At 47.5% G+C, this 19,223-nt stretch overlaps 1 protein-coding gene across 1 annotated transcript; it reads right to left on the bottom strand.

Moving 5' to 3' along the window:
- Nucleotides 1-13,149: 13,149 nt before the first annotated feature.
- LOC113835850 (bromodomain-containing protein 4-like) lies at nt 13,150-15,605 on the bottom strand. The gene is made up of 2 exons (XM_035444921.1): nt 15,432-15,605; nt 13,150-15,398 (listed from the first exon to the last, which is right to left on the bottom strand). Exon 2 carries the CDS (start codon nt 15,289-15,291, stop codon nt 13,441-13,443), a length of 1,851 nt encoding a protein of 616 aa, XP_035300812.1. The 5' UTR covers nt 15,292-15,398; nt 15,432-15,605; the 3' UTR covers nt 13,150-13,440.
- Between the last annotated feature and the right edge of the window lie 3,618 nt (nt 15,606-19,223).

Below are 19,223 nucleotides of genomic sequence, written 5' to 3'. Positions count from 1 at the left end.
TCTTTTCTAGTTTAGATAAAAGAAGGATGCTTCCAGTATAGGTTTAAAGAGAAATCAGGCACTAGGGAAGTCTCCAGAGATCTACAAGGATACCAACTAACCATCTAAGCAACAGGAGAGAGGCTGCCTTAACTGTCCTCCCCTGATAAGGAGATTGACGACATAAGAAAGTGTTCAACATCCTTAGCCATCAGGGAAATGCAAATCAAAACAACTCTGAGATACAAACTTACTCCTGTCAGAATGGCCAAAATCAAATACACCAATGACAGTTTATGCTGGAGAGGATGTGGAGAAAGGGGATCACTCCTCCACTGCTGCTGGGAGTGCCAATTTGTTCAGCAACTTTGAAAATCGGTATGGCAACTCCTCTAGAAAATGGGAATCAGTCTACCACAAGATCGAGCAATTCCACTCTTAGGCATATACACAAAAGAAGCACATTCACACAACAAGAACATCTGTTCAATGATGTTCATAGCAGCACTATTTGTAATAAGCAGAACCTGGAAGCAGCCTAGATGCCCCTCAACTGAAGAATGGATAGAGAAAATGTGGTACATTTACACAATGGAGGACTACTCATCAGGGTAGGGGGTGGACGATGGAATCTTGAAATTTGCAGGAAAATGGATGGAACTAAAAGAAACCATTCTGAGGTAACCCAATCACAAAAAGACGAACATGGTATGTAGTCACTCATGTGTGGATTTTAGACATAGAGTAAAGGATTACCAGCATACAATCCACTCTGCCTGAGAAGTTAGTAAACAAAGAGGACCCCAAAAGAGACATACATAGTCCCCTGGAGAAGGGGAAAGGGTCAAGATCCCCTAAGCAAATTGGGAGCACGGGAAGAGGGGGGAGGGAGCTAGGAGAATGAGAAGGGAAGAAGAGGAGGGATGCAGAGGACATGAGGGAGCAGAAAGTTTGAGTCAGGGGAAGAATAGAAGATAACAAGAATGGAGATACCATAATAGAGGGAGACATTTTAGGTTTACAGAGAAATCAGGCACTAGGGAAATGTCTGGAGATCTACAAAGATGACACCAGCTAACAATCTAAGCAACAGAGGAGAGGCTACCTTAAATGCCCTCCCTTGATAATGAGATTGATGTGCCACCCAATAGCCCTCATCCAGCAGCTGGTGGAAGTAGAAGCAGACACCCACAACTAATCACTGAACTGAACTGGAATCCAGATGCAGAGAAGGACGAGTGAAGAGCAAAGGGGTCCAGACCAGGCTGGTGAACCCCACAGAAACAGCTGACATGAACATCGGGGAACTCTTGCTCCCCAGACTGACAGCTGGATAACAGGATGGGACTGATCCAGACCCAGGAACATGGGTTTCAGGGAGGAAACCTCGGAAATCCACGGGACCTCCTGTATTACATCAGTGCTTATCCCTAGCATAGGAATGAACTTGGAAGCCCAATCCACAGAGAGGTATCCCCCCTGCTTCAAGACACACAGGGGTGGGCATAGGCCCTATCCCAAAAGATACGATAGATTCTGATGACACCTATAGAAGGCCTCACCATCCAGGGGGAGCAGAAGGGTTTTAGTTGGGAGGTTAGTAGGGGAGGACGGGAGGGAGAGGGAACTATGATTGTCATGTCAAACAATCTTGTTTCTAATTTAAATAAAAAATCTGAAAAAAGGGAAAATTTAAAAAATTAATAAAAAAGAAAACACTAAAAGAAAATGCACTAACAATATTAATTTGGTTCCTAATCATTTACCCAGCTTTTCTATTTCCTGCATCCCCTCATTCTGTGTTTTCTTTATTGTTTCTAATTCTGCTTTCAAACCGTGAACTGTTGAATTTTTTCCTTCACTTGTTTGGTTCTTTTTTCTTGGCTTTCTTTACATTCTTTAAGAGATTTGTTTATTTTTTGAATTTTTTGGTTTGTCTTTTCCTCCATTTCATGTAATTTTTTGCTTGTTTTTTCTTCTATTTCTTTAAGGGATTTTCTTGTTTCCTCTTTAATGGTGTCTATCAGCTTCATAAGATAATTTTTTGTTTGTTTGTTTGTTTTTCGAGACAGGGTTTCTCTGTGTAGCTCTGGGGCCTATCCTGGTACTCACTGTGGAGAACAGGCTGGCCTTTAAATAACAGAGATCCACCTGCATCTGCATCCCGAGTGCATAAGATATTTTTTAAGGTCCATTTCTTCTTCATCTTGCTGGTGTGGAGTCCCTAGATTCTGGTGGTGTCATATTGTTTTTTCTGTTGTTGAGTGTGTTCTGATTCTGTCATCTTCCTATCCCTTCTTCCAGTGGCTGCAGGTGGGGTCTCTCCCTCTCTCAGGCGGCAGGCAGAGGGCAGAGGTAGGACAAAGTTGAGGTGTGTCTGGACTCAGGGTGGGCCTTCCGGTCTGGGCAGGTCTACTCTTATCCAGGGGGAGTCTCAGGAAGAATCAAGCAGGGGGTGATGAGGTTGGTTGAGGGCAGAGCAGTGCCCAGACTCACCTCAGGCACACGGGGCAGAAGGCAGAGGGGGGCAAGTGTCCGGGGCAGTTCTGAGAGAGACTTTTCCTACATTCAGAGACCCAACAGTATTTCTTTGACCATGACCCAGACATCTTCTGCCACATCCTCAATTTCTACCACACAGGGAAGCTTCACTATCCTCGCCATGAGTGCATCTCTGCTTATGATGAAGGATTGGCCTTCTTTGCCCTCATCCCAGAAATTAGTGGCAACTGCTATTATGAGGTGTGCAAAGACCTCAGGTGGCAGAATGAAGAGTGCCTGCAGGGTGATGCAGACACTGACAACACAGGAGAGAGTGCATTGCTCACCATGACTGCTAGGCAGAGGGTCTGGTGGGCCTTTGAGAACTCTCACACTAGCACCATGGCCCTGCTGTTCTGCTATGTGACTGGGTTCTTCATTGCAATCTCAGCCATTGCAAAAGTGGTGGAAACAGTTCCATGTGGGTCTAGCCCAGGCCACATAAAAGAACTGCCTTGTAGGGAATGGTATGCAGTGGCCTTCTTCTGTTTGGATACCACCTGTGTCATGATCTTCACCTTTGAGTACTTATAACACCTAGCCACAGCACCTAGCCATTATCATTTTGAGCTCAGTGTTACAAGTATCATCGATGTGGTGGCCATCCTGCCCGAATACATTGGGCTGGTCATGACAGATAATGAGGATGTCAGTGGAGCCTTTGTCACACTCCCAGTCTTTTGAGTCTTCTGGATCTTTAAGTTTTCCTGGCACTCTCATGGCCTGCATATCCTGTGGTACACACCGAAGAACTGCACCTCAGAATTGGGCTTCATGCTCTTTTCGCTCACTATGGCTATTATCAGTTTTGCTACTGTTATGTTTCACGCACAAAAGGGGTCTGCAGCAAGCAAGTTCATCATCCTGCAGCCTTCTGGTACACCATCATCACCATAAAAACACAGGGGTAGGTGCCATTATAGGAAATGGGATGCAAATTGGACATGGGTGGGTTGATTGTGAGTCTTAGGGTTTCCTGATAATTGAGAGTGGCTGAATATTTCTCTCAATGGATTTATGAAAGCACTAATAATTTGGAAAAATTATTTGGATCAGTGCAAAGGTATGCCCAAAAGATAGAAAGTACCATAGCTACAGATGGCATGTGTTTTCAACCTAAGAACCCTATCTTATTTTACATAAGTATAAAATTGTAGATATGATTATTAAAATAGTTTATATGTTACTATATATTATATATTAATATATCAGTAGATTATCATTTACCTATTATGGCTAATAGGTTATATATAGAATATTAGACCTGAAAGTGGTCAACTATACAAAATGTAATGTTGGAAAGTCTGGGTTAGGGCCACCTGAGGCCTGGGACTGGGACTGTGGCTCCCATCCCGGTGGTATCCAGCTCACCCAGAGACTGCCAGGTCCCTGTCCCCTTCTCCGCCCATGGGATGAGGTAACCTTGGGCCTGTTTCTGGCCTGCCTTCCTCTGCCCTGCTCAGGAGACATGTGAGTCCTGGGAACTGTGCACTGCAGATCCCACCCCAGCAGGATCCAGCCCAACCAGAGACTGCCAAGGCCCCAGTCCTGCCTCCACCCACTGGAAGAGGAGAGACATCAGAGTATTAGACATGTTTACTCCAACTGGAAGGGAAACTTGGTCCTGTACTGAGCAGGAGAGGAAGAGACTCCTTCTATACCCACCAGAAGAGAGAATGGGAAGAAGACATTATAAAAGCACATTCAACAACAGAAAAACCAATATGACACCACCTGTGGTCTAGGGACTCTACACCAGCAAGACTTGAAAATCCCAACGCAGACGAAGCAGAAGAGAATGACCTTAAAAACAACTTCATGAAAATGATAGAGGCCCTCAAAGAGAATATGAGAAAATCTCTTTAAGAAATGCAAGAAATTAAAAACCCAAAATACAATAAATCAACAAATAGCTTAAGGAAACAGTTCAAGACCTGAAAACTGAAATAGAGACAATAAAGAAAACACAAACTGAGAGAATGTAGGTAATAGAAAAGTTGGGTAAACAATCAGGAACTACAGATGCAAATGTAACCAACAGAATATAAGAGATGGAAGACGGAATCTCGGGAGTTGAAGATACACTAGGAGAAATGGATTCATCCAACAAAGAAAATCTTAAGTCCAACAAATCCCTAAGACAAAGTATCCAGGGAATATGGGACTCCATGAAAAGACCAAACCTAAGTATATAGGTATAGATGAAGGTGAAGAAACCCAACTCAAAGGTGCAGAAAACATACTCAACAAAATCATAGAAGAAAACTTTCCCAACCTAAAGAAAGACATGCCAATGAAACTAAAAGAAGACTACAGAACACCAAATAGAGTGGACCACAAAAAATCATCTCCTTGCCAAATAATAATCAAAACACCAAACATTCAGAATAAAGAATACTCAGAGCAACAAAGAAAAACAGCCAAGTAACATATGAAGGCAAACCTATCAAAATTACACCTGACTTCTCCATAGAAACTTTGAAAGCCAGAAGGTCCTGGATAGCTATCTAGTGACACTAAGAGACCATGGATGCCAGCCTAGACTACTATGCCCAGCAAAGCTTTCAATCACTAAAGATGGAGAAAACAATATATTCTATGACAAAACAAGATTTAAACAATACATATCCACCAATCCAGCACTACAGAAAGTTCTGGAAGGAAAATTCCAAGCCAGGGAAGTTTACTACAACCAGTAAAACATAGATAATTATAGCGAGATGACCCATAGTCTGTAAGGTTAAGACATCTTTATTCAGATAAACACCAGGCAAACGCAAGCCAGAGCGTGCCAGGGACAGCAAGGCAGGCCAGCCAGAGAGAAGGCCCCCATGTGTCTTGCAACCCCTTAAAAACCTATCACGCATCATCCTGACCTCACCTTGACCACGCCCTGACAGGCATGATCAGGCACACCTATAGACAGCCCTTAGGAGGAGTGGTTACAGTGTCTCCCTACAGACAATAGATAAACCCACTTTACCAACAGCCAAGAGAAAAATGAGGTGGAAATCCACACACAATTCCACCACCACCACCAAATCCAAAACAAATAAAAATGAGCGATCAATGGTCATTAATATCCCTCAATGTTAATTGTCTCAACTTGCCTATAAAAGACACAGGCTAGCAGAAAGGATAAGAAGACAGAATCCATCCTTCTGCTGCATACAAGAAACATACCTCAACTTACAAGAGTAAAGGGATAGGAAAAGATTTTCCAATCAAATGCTCCCAAGAAACAAGCAGGGGTATCAATCCTAATATCTAACAAATGAGACTTTAAACTAAAATCAATGAAAAGAGATGAAGGAGGTCATCTACTACTCATCACAGGAGAAATCCATCAGGATGAGTCTCAAGTCTGAACATTTATGCCCCAAATACAAAGGCATCCACGTTCATAAAACATACATTACTAAAATTCAATTCACACATAAAACCTCATACTCTTATAGTGGCAGACTTAAACACCCCACTCTCACCACTACACAGGACCAACAGACAGAAACTTAACAAAGAAACAAGGGAACTAATAGAAGTTATGGCCCCATTGGGTTTAACAGACATCTACAGAACATTTCATCCAAACACAAAAGAATATACCTTCTTCTCATCACCACATGGAACCTTCTCCAAATTCGATCACAACTGGGCAGCATAGCAAACCTCAACAGGTACAAAAAAATTAAAATAACCCCCTGTATCTTGTCATACCACCATACTTTAAAGTTTGAATTCAACAACAATACAAATAGCAGAAAACCTACAAACTCATGGAAACTGAATAATGCCCAATTGCACCATCCCTGGGTCAAAGGAAGAAACAAAAAAAGAAATTAAAGATTTCCTAGAATGCAATGAGAATGTGGACACAACATACCCAAAATTATGGGACATTTTGAAAGCAGTGCTAAGAGGAAAGTTCATAGCACTAAATGCCCACATGAAGAAACTGGAGAATAGTCACACTAGAGAATTAGCAGCACAACTGAAAGCTCTAGTGTTAGGAGCCGTTACTATGTAAGGAGCCGTTACAAGCTGGTGCACATGCGCACTAGGTAACTTTGTAACTTTCCAGCCCTTAGTCTCCGCCCCTCCCGTGACATCATATGGTCGGATCAGCTGACGTCATATGGTCCGACAAGCTTCAGCCAGTCAGAGAGTAACACTTCTGAGGCGGCGGTTGCCAGCCTATATAAGGGAGGGGTTTTTGGGTGTTCGGAGTCTCCGCTCTGTAAGCTGATGCTCTCTCTCTCTCAAGACGCATTAAAGCTTTACTGCCGAAGGATCCTGATTGTGTCCCCGCGTTGTTTTTGCTGGCAAGATGGTTAGCGCGGGACATCTGGTGCCGAAACCTGGGAAATTGACCTCATCATCGTCAGCACCATCGGAGACCCCTTGGCTACAAGGAGGATTCAGAACTGCAGGGAGGTACGATTCGGAGAGGTATATCTTTTCTGGACTTTAGCTTGGGATTGTTGATCTTTTTCGCTGTTGTAGCAATCTTGAAGCAGTCCAGAATAACATGTCAGAAACCGAACGTAGTGAGAGGTGGGGTAGTGAAAGACCCCGAAGGGATACTTTCGTAGAGGGAGACCCACACACCCAGGAATCAGCGAGGCCACGAACTGGATGCAAAAAAACAAGAGGCTTTATTGGAGATACGGGTACCCGGGCGACTTAGCTTCTGTGTGGCTAAGCGCGCCGAGCCAAGGGAAAAGGGGTCCTTATATAGGAAAAAGGCGCAAGCTAGGAGCAGGGATTCTATTGGATAATTCTAATGAGGCATTATACAGAGCTATTCCCATTGGTCAATGTATATGAGGCGCTATACAGGGTTATTCAAATGAGGCAAAGTACAGAGTTATTCAAATGAGGTGAAACACAGAGTCTTTCAAATGAGGCGAAATACAGAATTATTTCTATTGGATGGTTCAAATGAGACACAGAGCCATTCCAGATCAGCATATTCTCAAGGTCTGGTGTCTGGTACAGCAGACTCAATTCCCCCCCCCTTCCTGATGGCTGACCTTGGGGGCGGAGACCTTGGGACGGAGTGTTTCTCTTCGGGCGGGGCGGGGGCTCAGGGGCAGAGCTCCAGGCCGGCTCACTCGGTGTTTGTTCTCGTGCTGACCCACCTGGTGCTCGCCCTCGTGCCAGCCCACCCGGTGCTCGTTCTCGGGCTGGCCCACCTGGTGCTCATTCTCGGGCCGGCCCCACCCGGTGCTTGTTCTCGGGCCGGCCCCACCCGGTGCTTGTTCTCGGGCCGGGCGGGGAAAGGCCACCGGGGGTGGGGATCGGGGAAGCCGCCGACAGGAGGAAGAGGAGACAAACTTGAGAAAGAAAGGGCTAAAGGACAGGGGTCTTTCATTCCCCCATTTCTCTTGTGACTGAATGGAATCTTTCATTCAGAGGTCTCTAGATACTCTGGATCTATTTGCTTTAGCTGATGATATTGTTGAGTTAAGACTAAGGCCTGTACAACAGATAGTCGTTCTCTGATGAATTGAGTCAGTTTGTTCAGAATGCAGGGACCAAATATGAGGATCAAAAATAGAATAACCAGAGGTCCCATGAGCGTGGATATAAGGGTAGTCAACCAGGGGGATTTAGCGAACCATCCCTCGAACCATCCTTGTTGAGACTCAAATAGCTGTTGCCTCTGTTTTAGCCTCTCCCTAAGTTTGGCCATGCTATCCCTAACTATTCCTGTATGATCTGCATAAAAGCAGCATTCTTCCTTGAGGGCAGCACATAGCCCCCCTTCCTGTAAAAATAATAAATCTAATCCCCGTCTGTTTTGCAGGACCACCTCAGAGAGTGATGTTAAGGATTTCTCGAGTGCACTGACTGACTCTTCTAGGACCTGGATATCCGTGTGCATGGCTTGTTGTAGAAGCTTAAAATGATTAATTCCCTGTAGGGCAACGGTTCCGGTCCCTATGCCGGCTGCTATGCCCCCCACTGTTATTCCTCCTAATAATAGGGCCACGGTAAAGGATATTGGCTCCCTCTTATATCGGGTTGATTTCTCTAGTACGCTGTAAACATATTCAGGTTGGTGGTATGTGACTTTGGGCCAAAGTTCTATCAATATACAAAAGTCAATGGTGGTGTTGAGAACAGTGGTAGAGACACAGGGAGTCAACCCAGTACTGCAAGCCCAATAAGTTCCATAAGGGGCAACAAGGTATCGGCTGTCCTGAGATAATGGCTCTACTTGGTTACATAATTCTTGATGTGAGGAAGGAATCCTGCCTATGCATAGCCCCTTTCCTGAGACCTCAGATATTGTGAGCTTGTGCTGCATAGCAGCTCCGCAACTGGTAGGTGCTGAGGTCTGGTTGGAGTAGTTGCCCAGTATTGCCACGCCTTCATAATATGGGGGCCGGGAAACTAGGCATAACCAGCATTCCTGAGTCTTGTTGGGGTCTGAAAAATTTAAGGCTTGGTAAACTCCTTGGATTAATTGTAATAATCTATCTCTGGTACCTGGAGGGTCTCTGGTTATCTCGATGTTTAGGGCATCTGGGGTGGGGGAGAAGGTGGCAGCACCTGGTGTAGGAGTGATAGCTTTAGGAACGGTAGGGGGTTTAGGGACTTGAAAATGGGTTGGGGATCTCTGGTCCGCTATTACTATGTTTGGCCCGACTGATTGTTGGCTTAGGGGAGTAATTTGTCTGTACAGGGAGAATAAAGTCACCGGATCTTTCCCTGCTCGGTGCAGCCTGAGTCCCCAGACCTTAGGACTATCCCAAGTAGTTCTTTTTCCAGCATCTGTGAACCTTAGGATGAGAGGGTTGCATTTTCCTCCGGGGGTGGCGCCTTGAAAACCTCCCCCTCCGGCACTATCATAACAAGGTCCGCAGGCTCTTTGCCCACATCTCCATGGTCCTTTCCCTGCGTACCCTGGGATCTCCCTCCGTTTGAGAGTGATGAAATCCCAAGAGGAAGAGGGTTTCCAGTAAGCCTCCCCTGTGGTTTCACATCCCCATCTTGCACAGTACCCTTCCTGCGGCCCCCCGCAGCCATGAGTTGGTTTATGGCCGGGGCAAACATAAAAATCCTTGCTTCTTGTTCCTATCCTTCCCCCAGGGTGGTGGCATCCGTACCCTGGGAATGGTTCCTGGTCAGAGGGATCCCAATCAGACCCTACTAAGTCACATAGGTCGACATAGAGAGGAGGGAACCCATCATGTAGAGTCCCTATATAAGTGCTGAGGTTGGCTATTTCCCCGGTCCCTAGATTGGCTATTTTCCAGGTGATATTATAAACCCTGTGGGGGTTAGTTGCTACATGGGGGGTAAACAGACAACCAATCAACAGGAGGGTGTACGAGAGAGTCTTATCTTTAAAGGATTTTGAGTGCGGTGTGCGGTCCATTCTGATGCAGTGGCTGAATCGGTGGGTCGGGCTGGCTTTACATGTGAAGCATGTATCCAAGCTGCAATGCCGTCTACCTTGAGTGCGGTGGGAGTGGTAAGCAAAACGATGTAGGGTCCCTTCCAGCGGGGTTCAAGGTTCTTGGCCTGGTGACGCCGGACCCAAACAGTGTCCCCGATCTGGTAGGAATGGGGGATGGTGGGATGGTCCCTCTGGTCTTTATAAGCTTGAGCAAGGGGTTTCCAGACCTCCCGTTGTACTAGTTGGAGGGCCTGTAAATGAGCTTGGAGAGAAGGGGAGTTAGCAAAATCTGAGACATCTTGATCAAGAAAGTTAATGATAGGAGTAGGTACTCCATACAGGATCTCAAAGGGTGTGAGCCCATGTGGTCCAGGGGTATTACGAGCGCGGTAGAGTGCTAGGGGGAGTAGGAGGACCCAGTCTCTAGTGCCAGTTGCAAGCGACAATTTTGTTAAAGTCTCCTTGATTGTTCTATTCATCCTTTCTACCTGTCCTGAACTTTGGGGTCTATAAGCACAATGTAATTTCCAATCAATCCCCAACAAGGTGGCCACTGACTGACTTACCTGGGAGACGAAGGCGGGCCCATTGTCTGTTCCCAGTACCTGAGGCATCCCATAACGGGGAAAGATTTCTTCAAGCAATTTCTTAGTAACGATCTTGGCTGTTTCATGTTTAGTAGGGAAGGCTTCAACCCATCCTGAAAAGGTGTCTACAAAAATTAATAGATACTTGTATCCATATTTACCTGGTTTAATCTCAGTGAAATCTATCTCCCAATGTGTTCCGGGCCGGTAGCCTCTGACCCGGTTCCCGGGAGGAAGCTTCAGTCTGGATGCGTTGACTCGGGCGCACGCATCACATTGCTCAGTTACCTGTTTTAGAATATCATTCTTCCCCAAAAGGAAATTGAATTCCTCTTCTCGTTCGAGGAGCTCCCGCATCTTCTTGGAGCTCAGATGTGTCATCTTATGTAAAAATGTCACTAGGTACTTGGTTACCCGGTAGGGGATGACAGTCTTTCCTTCATAAGTCCAATCCCCGTTTGGTTCCTTTGTGGCTCCCAATTTCTCTAGGGTTTGGATGTCTCTTTGTTCATAGTCCCATGAGGGGAAGGGATGGTCGTTGGTGGGCTCTAGAGCCAGGAGGTTAGTGGTGTCTGTGGTCAGGGCCGCCTCTCGGGCAGCCAAGTCTGCCCTTCGATTGCCCCTTGCTTCGAAAGAATCCCCTTTTTGGTGTCCAGGGCAATGTATGATACTTAAGGCAGCGGGCAGATGAAGAGCCCTTAAGAGAGCGAGGATTTCCTCCTTATTTTTAATGTCTTTCCCTTCGGAGGTAAGCAGCCCCCTCCGTCTGTAAATTTCTCCATGTATATGGGCAGTGGCGAAGGCATAACGACTGTCTGTATACACGGTGAGCCTCTTACCTTCTGCCAATTTTAGAGCCTGCGTGAGTGCTATGAGTTCTGCCCTCTGTGCGGAAGTTCCAGGGGGGAGTGCCTGGGCCCAGACGACCTGATTCTCTGTGGTGACTGCCGCGCCCGCCTTTCGTTCTCCTTGATGCAAAAAGCTGCTTCCATCCGTGAACCAGATGTGGTCCGGGCTAGGTAGAGGCTGGTCAGTCAGGTCGGATCTCGCTCCATGGGCCTCGGCCAATACCTGTAAGCAATCATGAGCCTCGGGCTCCCCAGGGAGGGGGAGCAGGGTGGCTGGGTTCAGAGTCACCAAAGGCCCGAAGTGGACCCGGTCTTTGTCTAACAGCATAGTCTGGTAATGAGTCATTCGGGCATTAGTAAGCCATCTGTCTGGAGGCTGTCTGATGACTGCCTCTACTGCATGAGGGGCATGTATGGTCAAAGGCTGCCCCAAGGTTAGCTTGTGAGAATCTTTTACCAGCAGGGCTATAGCGGCAATCATTCGAAGGCAGGGTGGCCATCCCGATGCCACAGGATCCAATTTCTTGGAGAGGTATGCAGTGGGCCTTCTCCAAGGCCCCAGTTTTTGGGTGAGGACTCCCTTAGCATAGCCCTCCTTCTCATCTATAAAAAGTTCAAATGGCTTAGCTAAGTCCGGTAGACCCAGGGCTGGTGATTCAAGGAGAGCCTTTTTGATGTCGGTGAAGGCTTTCTTTTGGGGCTCTTCCCATTTAAAAGCAACCCCTGGCCGAGTGAGGGGGTAGAGGGGAGCCGCCATTTCGGCAAACCCAGGGATCCATAGGCGGCAGAAGCCTGCCGTTCCCAAGAATTCTCTCAGTTGGCGGGGATTTTGTGGGGTGGGAATGTCTAAGATGGCTCGCATACGGGCTTCCGTTAGCCATCGACGTCCATCCTTTATCTTGTATCCTAAATAGGTCACCTGTTTCTGACATATCTGGGCCTTCTTGGCGGATGCCCGGTACCCTAGGCTCCCAAGAGTCTGGAGGAGGGCTTGAGTGCCTTCCTTGCATTCCCCTTTGGTTTTGGCTGCCAGGAGAATGTCATCTACATATTGTAAGAGGATTAGAGCGGGGTACCTAACCCGGAATTCTGCCAGGTCCTGATGTAAAGCTTCATCAAAAAGGGTAGGGCTGTTCTTAAACCCTTGAGGTAGCCTAGTCCAAGTCAGCTGCCCAGAGATTCCAAGGGCCGCGTCCTGCCATTCAAAGGCAAATATAGGCTGGCTGGTGGGATGCAGGCGGAGGCAGAAGAAAGCGTCTTTAAGATCTAAGACTGTGTACCAGGTATAGTTAGGTGGCAATCCACTCAGCAAATTGTAAGGGTTGGGGACAGTAGGGTGTATGTCCTCTATCCTTTTATTGACTTCTCTCAGGTCCTGCACTGGCCGGTAGTCATTAGTTCCCGGCTTCCTAACGGGTAGCAAGGGTGTATTCCAAGGAGATTTACAGGGCACCAGAATCCCTTGTTCAAGTAACCTTTTAATATGTGGCCGAATTCCTTCGCGGGCTTCTTTAGGCATTGGATACTGTCTGACGGATGCAGGAAGGATGGCAGCTTTTAAGGTTACTATAATTGGGGCCTGGTTAATGGCAAGGCCCATTCCTCCTGTTTCAGCCCAGGCTTGGGGAAATTCCGCAAGCCAGTGATCAAGGGTTTCCTGATTGTTCGAATTAGTCCTCTTTTCATGGAGTCTATATTCATCTTCTATGGACATTGTCAAGATGGTAAGGGGAATTCCCTCTGGCCCTGTGACTTTGACTTCTGACCTCTCAAAGTGTATTTGAGCTTTTAATTTGGTCAATAGGTCCCGTCCTAGTAAGGGGTAGGGGCAATCTGGCACATGGAGGAAAGAATGCATAACCTTACCGGTCGCGAGCTGGAGCTGCCGATTTGTAGTCCAATGGTACTGCTTTCCGCCTGTAGCTCCCTGTACCCATGCAGTCCGGTGACTCAGGGGTCCGGGTGACCGATTCAGAACGGAATGTTGTGCCCCTGTATCGACTAGGAAGGTGACCGGATGCCCCCCGACTTGCAGTGTTATCCTGGGCTCAGGGGGGGGCTCCTGGCCCCGACTCCTCTAATCTTCTAGGTTCAGGAGGTCAGAAACCCTTGGCGGTGGAAGCTTGGCCCGGGGGTTCTTAGGGCATTCTCTTGCCCAATGTCCTTTTTCTTTACAGTAAGCACATTGGTCCCTGTCCAGGTGGGGCCCCCTTCTGTCATCCCTCTGTCTATTCTGTCTCTGGCCTGTCACTACTGTGGCCAATAACCTGCTCATTTCTTTATTCCGCTTACGGTCTCTCGCAACCTCTTTTTCCTCAGCTTCCTGTCTTAGTCTTTCCTCTCTCTCCTGAGTTTCCTTCCTCCAACGTTCTTCTCTTTCTGTCTGTGTTTCCCTCTTATTAAAAATACGTTCTGCTTCCTTCAACAAATCTTGGAGTGTATATCCCTGTAGATTTTCTAGCCTTTGAAGCTTGTTTCTTATGTCCGGGGCTGATTGCCAAATAAAGGACATAGAAACGTTGGTGGCCTGACCTGGATCTTCCGGATTATAGGGAGTATACATCCTGTACGCTTCTTTCAATCTCTCTAGAAAAGCGGCAGGTGATTCCTCCGCACCCTGTATTATCTGCTTCACCTGGGCCAAATTAGTGGGTCTGCGTCCTGCCCCCCGGAGTCCCGCTACCAGCAACTGGCGATAGAGACGCAGGTGGGTCCTACCTGCTTCGGTGGTAAAATCCCATTCAGGTCTTTCAAGAGGGCAAGCCGCATCAATTTCATTGGGCAGCTGGGTGGGCTGCCCGTTTACTCCTGGGACATTTTTTCGTGCTTCTAGTAGCACGCGCTGTTTCTCTTCCGAGGTTAAAAGGACCTGCAAAAGCTGCTGACAATCATCCCAGGTGGGTTGGTGAGTCGTGAGTACCGACTCTATGAGAGATGTCAGCCTCACGGGGTCTGCAGAAAAAGAAGGATTATTATTTTTCCAGTTATAGAGGTCCGATGCTGAGAATGGCCAATACTGAGGTTGGCCGTTCAGCCCAGTTCGGAGGGGCAGAGTGGTTGAATCTGGAACGGGCTGCTCCCTACGACCTCTTAGTCGATAAGCCATTGGTGAAGGGTCAGGGGCCGCTTCCGCCAAGGCAGCGGCGGAGTCCGCTTCTGCCTCTGGTGGGGGCGGCAGTGGCGGATATGGCGGGGGCTCCTCCGTTAATAGATCAACCAACTGGTCTTCTCCCGGAGGGAGTACCTTAGGTGTCTTCTTTTCTTTAGCCTTAGTGTCTTTCACCACGGTAGGGTAAAGGTTGGAATGGGAAGGGGGGTTGGGAGGAATCAAAGGAGTGGGAGGTGTAGGGGCCGAAGGAATGGGTCGGTTGGAGCGGTTAGAGGGGGGAAGGAGAGAGGGGCCCTTGGGATGTAAGAAAGGACGTACCCAGGGAGGGGGGTCCTGAACCAAAGCCTCCCAAGTGACGATATAAGCCACTTGATCGGGATGCCCGTGTGGTCCAGGATCCATAATCTTCTCTTTTATCTGGAATATAGTCTGGGGGTTAAAGGTACCATCTCGCGGCCAGCCTACGTCAAAGGTCGGCCATTCTGAAGAACAAAGAGTAATCCATTTGCGTTTACGCACATTAACAGATTGGTTATGAGCATATTCCTGTACATCTTTCCAGTGGGAGAGTGTTAGGGACAAAGGAGTGGTGACAGTTTGCCCCATAGTTTCTAGGCTTAGGAGGGCACAAATGACAGCTACAAGACAAAGACCGAATAACACAGAACAGACTTTCGCAGCGCGGTTTCGACAGAGAGTCGACAGAAGGAATTGAGAGAGAGTCGAGGAAGGGGGCCCTCCTTCCTCGTCCCCAGTAAAGATTGCAAATCCCTCAAGCCGAGGGCCTTCTCCAAAGAGACTGGGAAAATGTCCAGTCATAGATCTAAGTTCAAAGTACAAATCTCTCACCCTGAGGGCTTCCCAAGTTCAAAATACAAATCCCTCTTCCTGAGGGCTTCCCAAGTTCAAAATACAAATCCCTCTTCCTGAGGGCTTCCCAAAAATACAAATCCCTCTTCCTGAGGGCTTCAAACGCTACCAGGACGTCTCCTGGAGCCGCGGTCGGGAGTTCGGACCCGTCAGTCCCTCCTCGGATCCGCCTACAAATGTACACAGCTGTATACTACAAACGCAAGCGCAATTTCACAAGACAGACTCAGACCAGACAAGACAAAACAGCGGATCCGCACAACACTTACCTCCCAGACGTGGGTCGGTGGTCCCTGGGCGGGTCTCGATCCCGGACCGAGCCCCCAAATGAAAGACCCCGAAGGGATACTTTCGTAGAGGGAGACCCACACACCCAGGAATCAGCGAGGCCACGAACTGGATGCAAAAAAACAAGAGGCTTTATTGGAGATACGGGTACCCGGGCGACTTAGCTTCTGTGTGGCTAAGCGCGCCGAGCCAAGGGAAAAGGGGTCCTTATATAGGAAAAAGGCGCAAGCTAGGAGCAGGGATTCTATTGGATAATTCTAATGAGGCATTATACAGAGCTATTCCCATTGGTCAATGTATATGAGGCGCTATACAGGGTTATTCAAATGAGGCAAAGTACAGAGTTATTCAAATGAGGTGAAACACAGAGTCTTTCAAATGAGGCGAAATACAGAATCATTTCTATTGGATGGTTCAAATGAGACACAGAGCCATTCCAGATCAGCATATTCTCAAGGTCTGGTGTCTGGTACAGCAGACTCAATTCCCCCCCCTTCCTGATGGCTGACCTTGGGGGCGGAGACCTTGGGACGGAGTGTTTCTCTTCGGGCGGGGCGGGGGCTCAGGGGCAGAGCTCCAGGCCGGCTCACTCGGTGTTTGTTCTCGTGCTGACCCACCTGGTGCTCGCCCTCGTGCCAGCCCACCCGGTGCTCGTTCTCGGGCTGGCCCACCTGGTGCTCATTCTCGGGCCGGCCCCACCCGGTGCTTGTTCTCGGGCCGGCCCCACCCGGTGCTTGTTCTCGGGCCGGGCGGGGAAAGGCCACCGGGGGTGGGGATCGGGGAAGCCGCCGACAGGAGGAAGAGGAGACAAACTTGAGAAAGAAAGGGCTAAAGGACAGGGGTCTTTCAAGCTTGGGATTGTTGATCTTTTTCGCTGTTGTAGCAATCTTGAAGCAGTCCAGAATAACATGTCAGAAACCGAACGTAGTGAGAGGTGGGGCGTGCGCGGTCCCAAAAAAGGAAAAAGGACCTCCCGGGGTGTCTAATGACAAGGGAGTGTATGATTTGTTAGATCCTGTAAATGAGCTTGAAGCCTTAAATCTTGATAGCTCTGATGACTCTGAAAGCTCAGGAGAAGAAGCTGAGCTAGATGAGAAAGAAAGATACTATCTGGATGACCATATACAAAGTAGCAAAAAACCTCGAAGACGGCAGCTTCAAACAGCCCTCTCACAGGTTGCTCCTTCGGCGCCCCCTCCCTATGAGATGCACCTGAAGTCTTATTCCTTTATTCCAGAAAAGGTAAAAAGAAAGCTGCACCTCGCTTTTCCCATCTTTGAGGGCATTGAGGGAGAGCGGATGCATGCGCCCATGGAATATAATCAGATAAAAGAATTGGCAGAATCAGTCAGGAAATATAGAGTCACAGCCAATTTTACTCTTGCACAATTAGATAGACTTGCCCTAAATGCTTTGACGCCATCTGACTGGCAGATGGTAGCAAAAGCTGCACTTGTCAGCATGGGCCAATACATGGAATGGAAAGCACTCTGGCATGAGGCCGCCCAAGAGCAGGCCAGAGCTAATGCGATGGCCTTAACTCTTGAACAACAACTATGGACATTCGATCTGTTAACGGGCCAGGGTCGTTTTGCAGCTGATCAAACAAATTATCATTGGGGCGCTTATCCACAAATCGCCAATGCAGCCATTAGGGCCTGGAAGGCGCTCTCCAAGAAAGGAGGGGTTGACAATCAGCTCACTAAAATTATTCAAGGGACCCAGGAGTCATTTTCTGACTTCGTGGCCAGAATGACCGAGGTTGCCAGTCGTATTTTTGGTGATTCAGAACAAGCCATGCCTCTAATTGAACAGCTAGTTTTTGAACAGGCCACCCAAGAATGTCGTGCAGCTATAGCCCCGAGAAAAAACAAAGGATTACAAGATTGGCTTAGAGTCTGTAGAGAACTTGGGGGACCCCTTACTAATGCAGGGTTAGCTGCTGCCATCCTACAGTCTCAGAAGTGCCCCCTTAAGGGGCCAGATAAAAGAATTTGCTTTAGATGTGGAACAATTGGACATATTATGGCAGAGGGCCCAACTAGGCTGTGAGCAGAAGCTCCCTGGCCTATGTGTTACCTCCATCCAATATGAGAATTTTACCAAAGCAGCTAATTTGTCTAAAAGCCTTTCCCAGTTTATGTTGCAGAATTGGACCTTTGAATTTGAGCAGACGCTGCGTGAATTGAGAGCCGCTATTGATCTGTCACTGATGGAGGGACTGTCGTCATGGGTCACCTCAGCTGTTTCCTACTTCAAAGAATGGGTGGGGGTGGGAATGTTTGGCACAGCCGTTTGCTGCGGATTGGTGTTGCTTCTCTGGCTGGTCTGTAGGCTCAAGGCTCAAACTAAGATTGCCCAAGCACTTGTAGCCTTGGAACAAGGGGCTTCCACTGACATTTGGTTAACAATGTTTAAGCAATAGGCCACCAGTCAGACAGCTCTTGCACACCCGGAGCCTAGGCTCATTGCACAGGGTAGAGTGTCTGGCTTGAGCAGCCCATGAGGGATGTCGAGCAAAGCATCGCACAGAGAGTTGCCTAATATGCAGGCTTCTCTGGGAGGCATGTTGTCCTGCATAAGGGTTGCCTGCCCCAGTTTCCCTTTCCCAGAAAAACGGCAGAGGACAGGTCAAGAGCGATTCGGGTCAAGCTAACAGCCTAGTCGCGACTCTCATACACAGTCTTATTGTATAATTTGGGAGGTACAACCTCTGCCTCTATCCCTCAATGTATGGGTGACCTACTTGCTTGTAAAAATATGAAGCCTTATCATTAATTAATAAAAAAGGGGGATATGTAAGGAGCTGTTACTATGTAAGGAGCCGTTACAAGCTGTGCGCATGCGCACTAGGTAACTTTGTAACATTCCAGCCCTTGGTCTCTGCCTCTCCCGAGACATCATATGGTCCGATCAGCTGACGTCATATGGTCCGACGAGCTTCAGCCAGTCAGAGAGTAACAGTCTGAGGCGGCGGTTGCCAGCCTATATAAGGGAGGGGTTTTGGGGAGTTCGGAGTCTCCGCTCTGTAAGCTGATGCTCTCCCTCTCAAGACGCATTAAAGCTTTACTGCAGAAGGATCCTGATTGTGTCCCCGCGTCGTTTTTGCTGTCGAGACGGTTAGCGAGGGACACTCTAGAACACAAAGGAGCCAGCAGACCCAGGAGGAGTAGGAATAATCAAATTATGGGTTGAAATCAATAAAGTGGAAACTAGGAAAACAATACAAAGAATCAATATAATGAAAAGTTGGTTCTTCAAGAAAATCAACAAGATAGATAAACACTTCCCCAAACTTACCAAATGGCAGAGAGTGAACATGCAAATTAATAAAATCAGAAATGAAAATGGGGACATAACAACAGACACTGAGGAAATCCAGAGAATCATCAGGTCATACTTTGAAAACCTGTATTCCTCAAAATTTGAAAATCTAAAGAAAATGGACAATTTTCTGGATAGATTTCACTTACCAAAATTAAATCAAGAACAGATAAACAATTTAAATAGACCTATAACCCCTAATGAAATAGAAACAGTCATCAAGTCTCCCAACCAAAAAAAAAAAAAAAAAAAAGCCCAGAGTCAGAAGG

This window comes from Cricetulus griseus, chromosome 5 (genome assembly GCF_003668045.3).
Source record: "Cricetulus griseus strain 17A/GY chromosome 5, alternate assembly CriGri-PICRH-1.0, whole genome shotgun sequence".
NCBI lineage: Eukaryota > Metazoa > Chordata > Mammalia > Rodentia > Cricetidae > Cricetulus > Cricetulus griseus.
The sequence above is the reverse complement of the archived record's forward strand: the minus strand, read 5'-3'. Positions and strand labels throughout refer to the sequence as shown.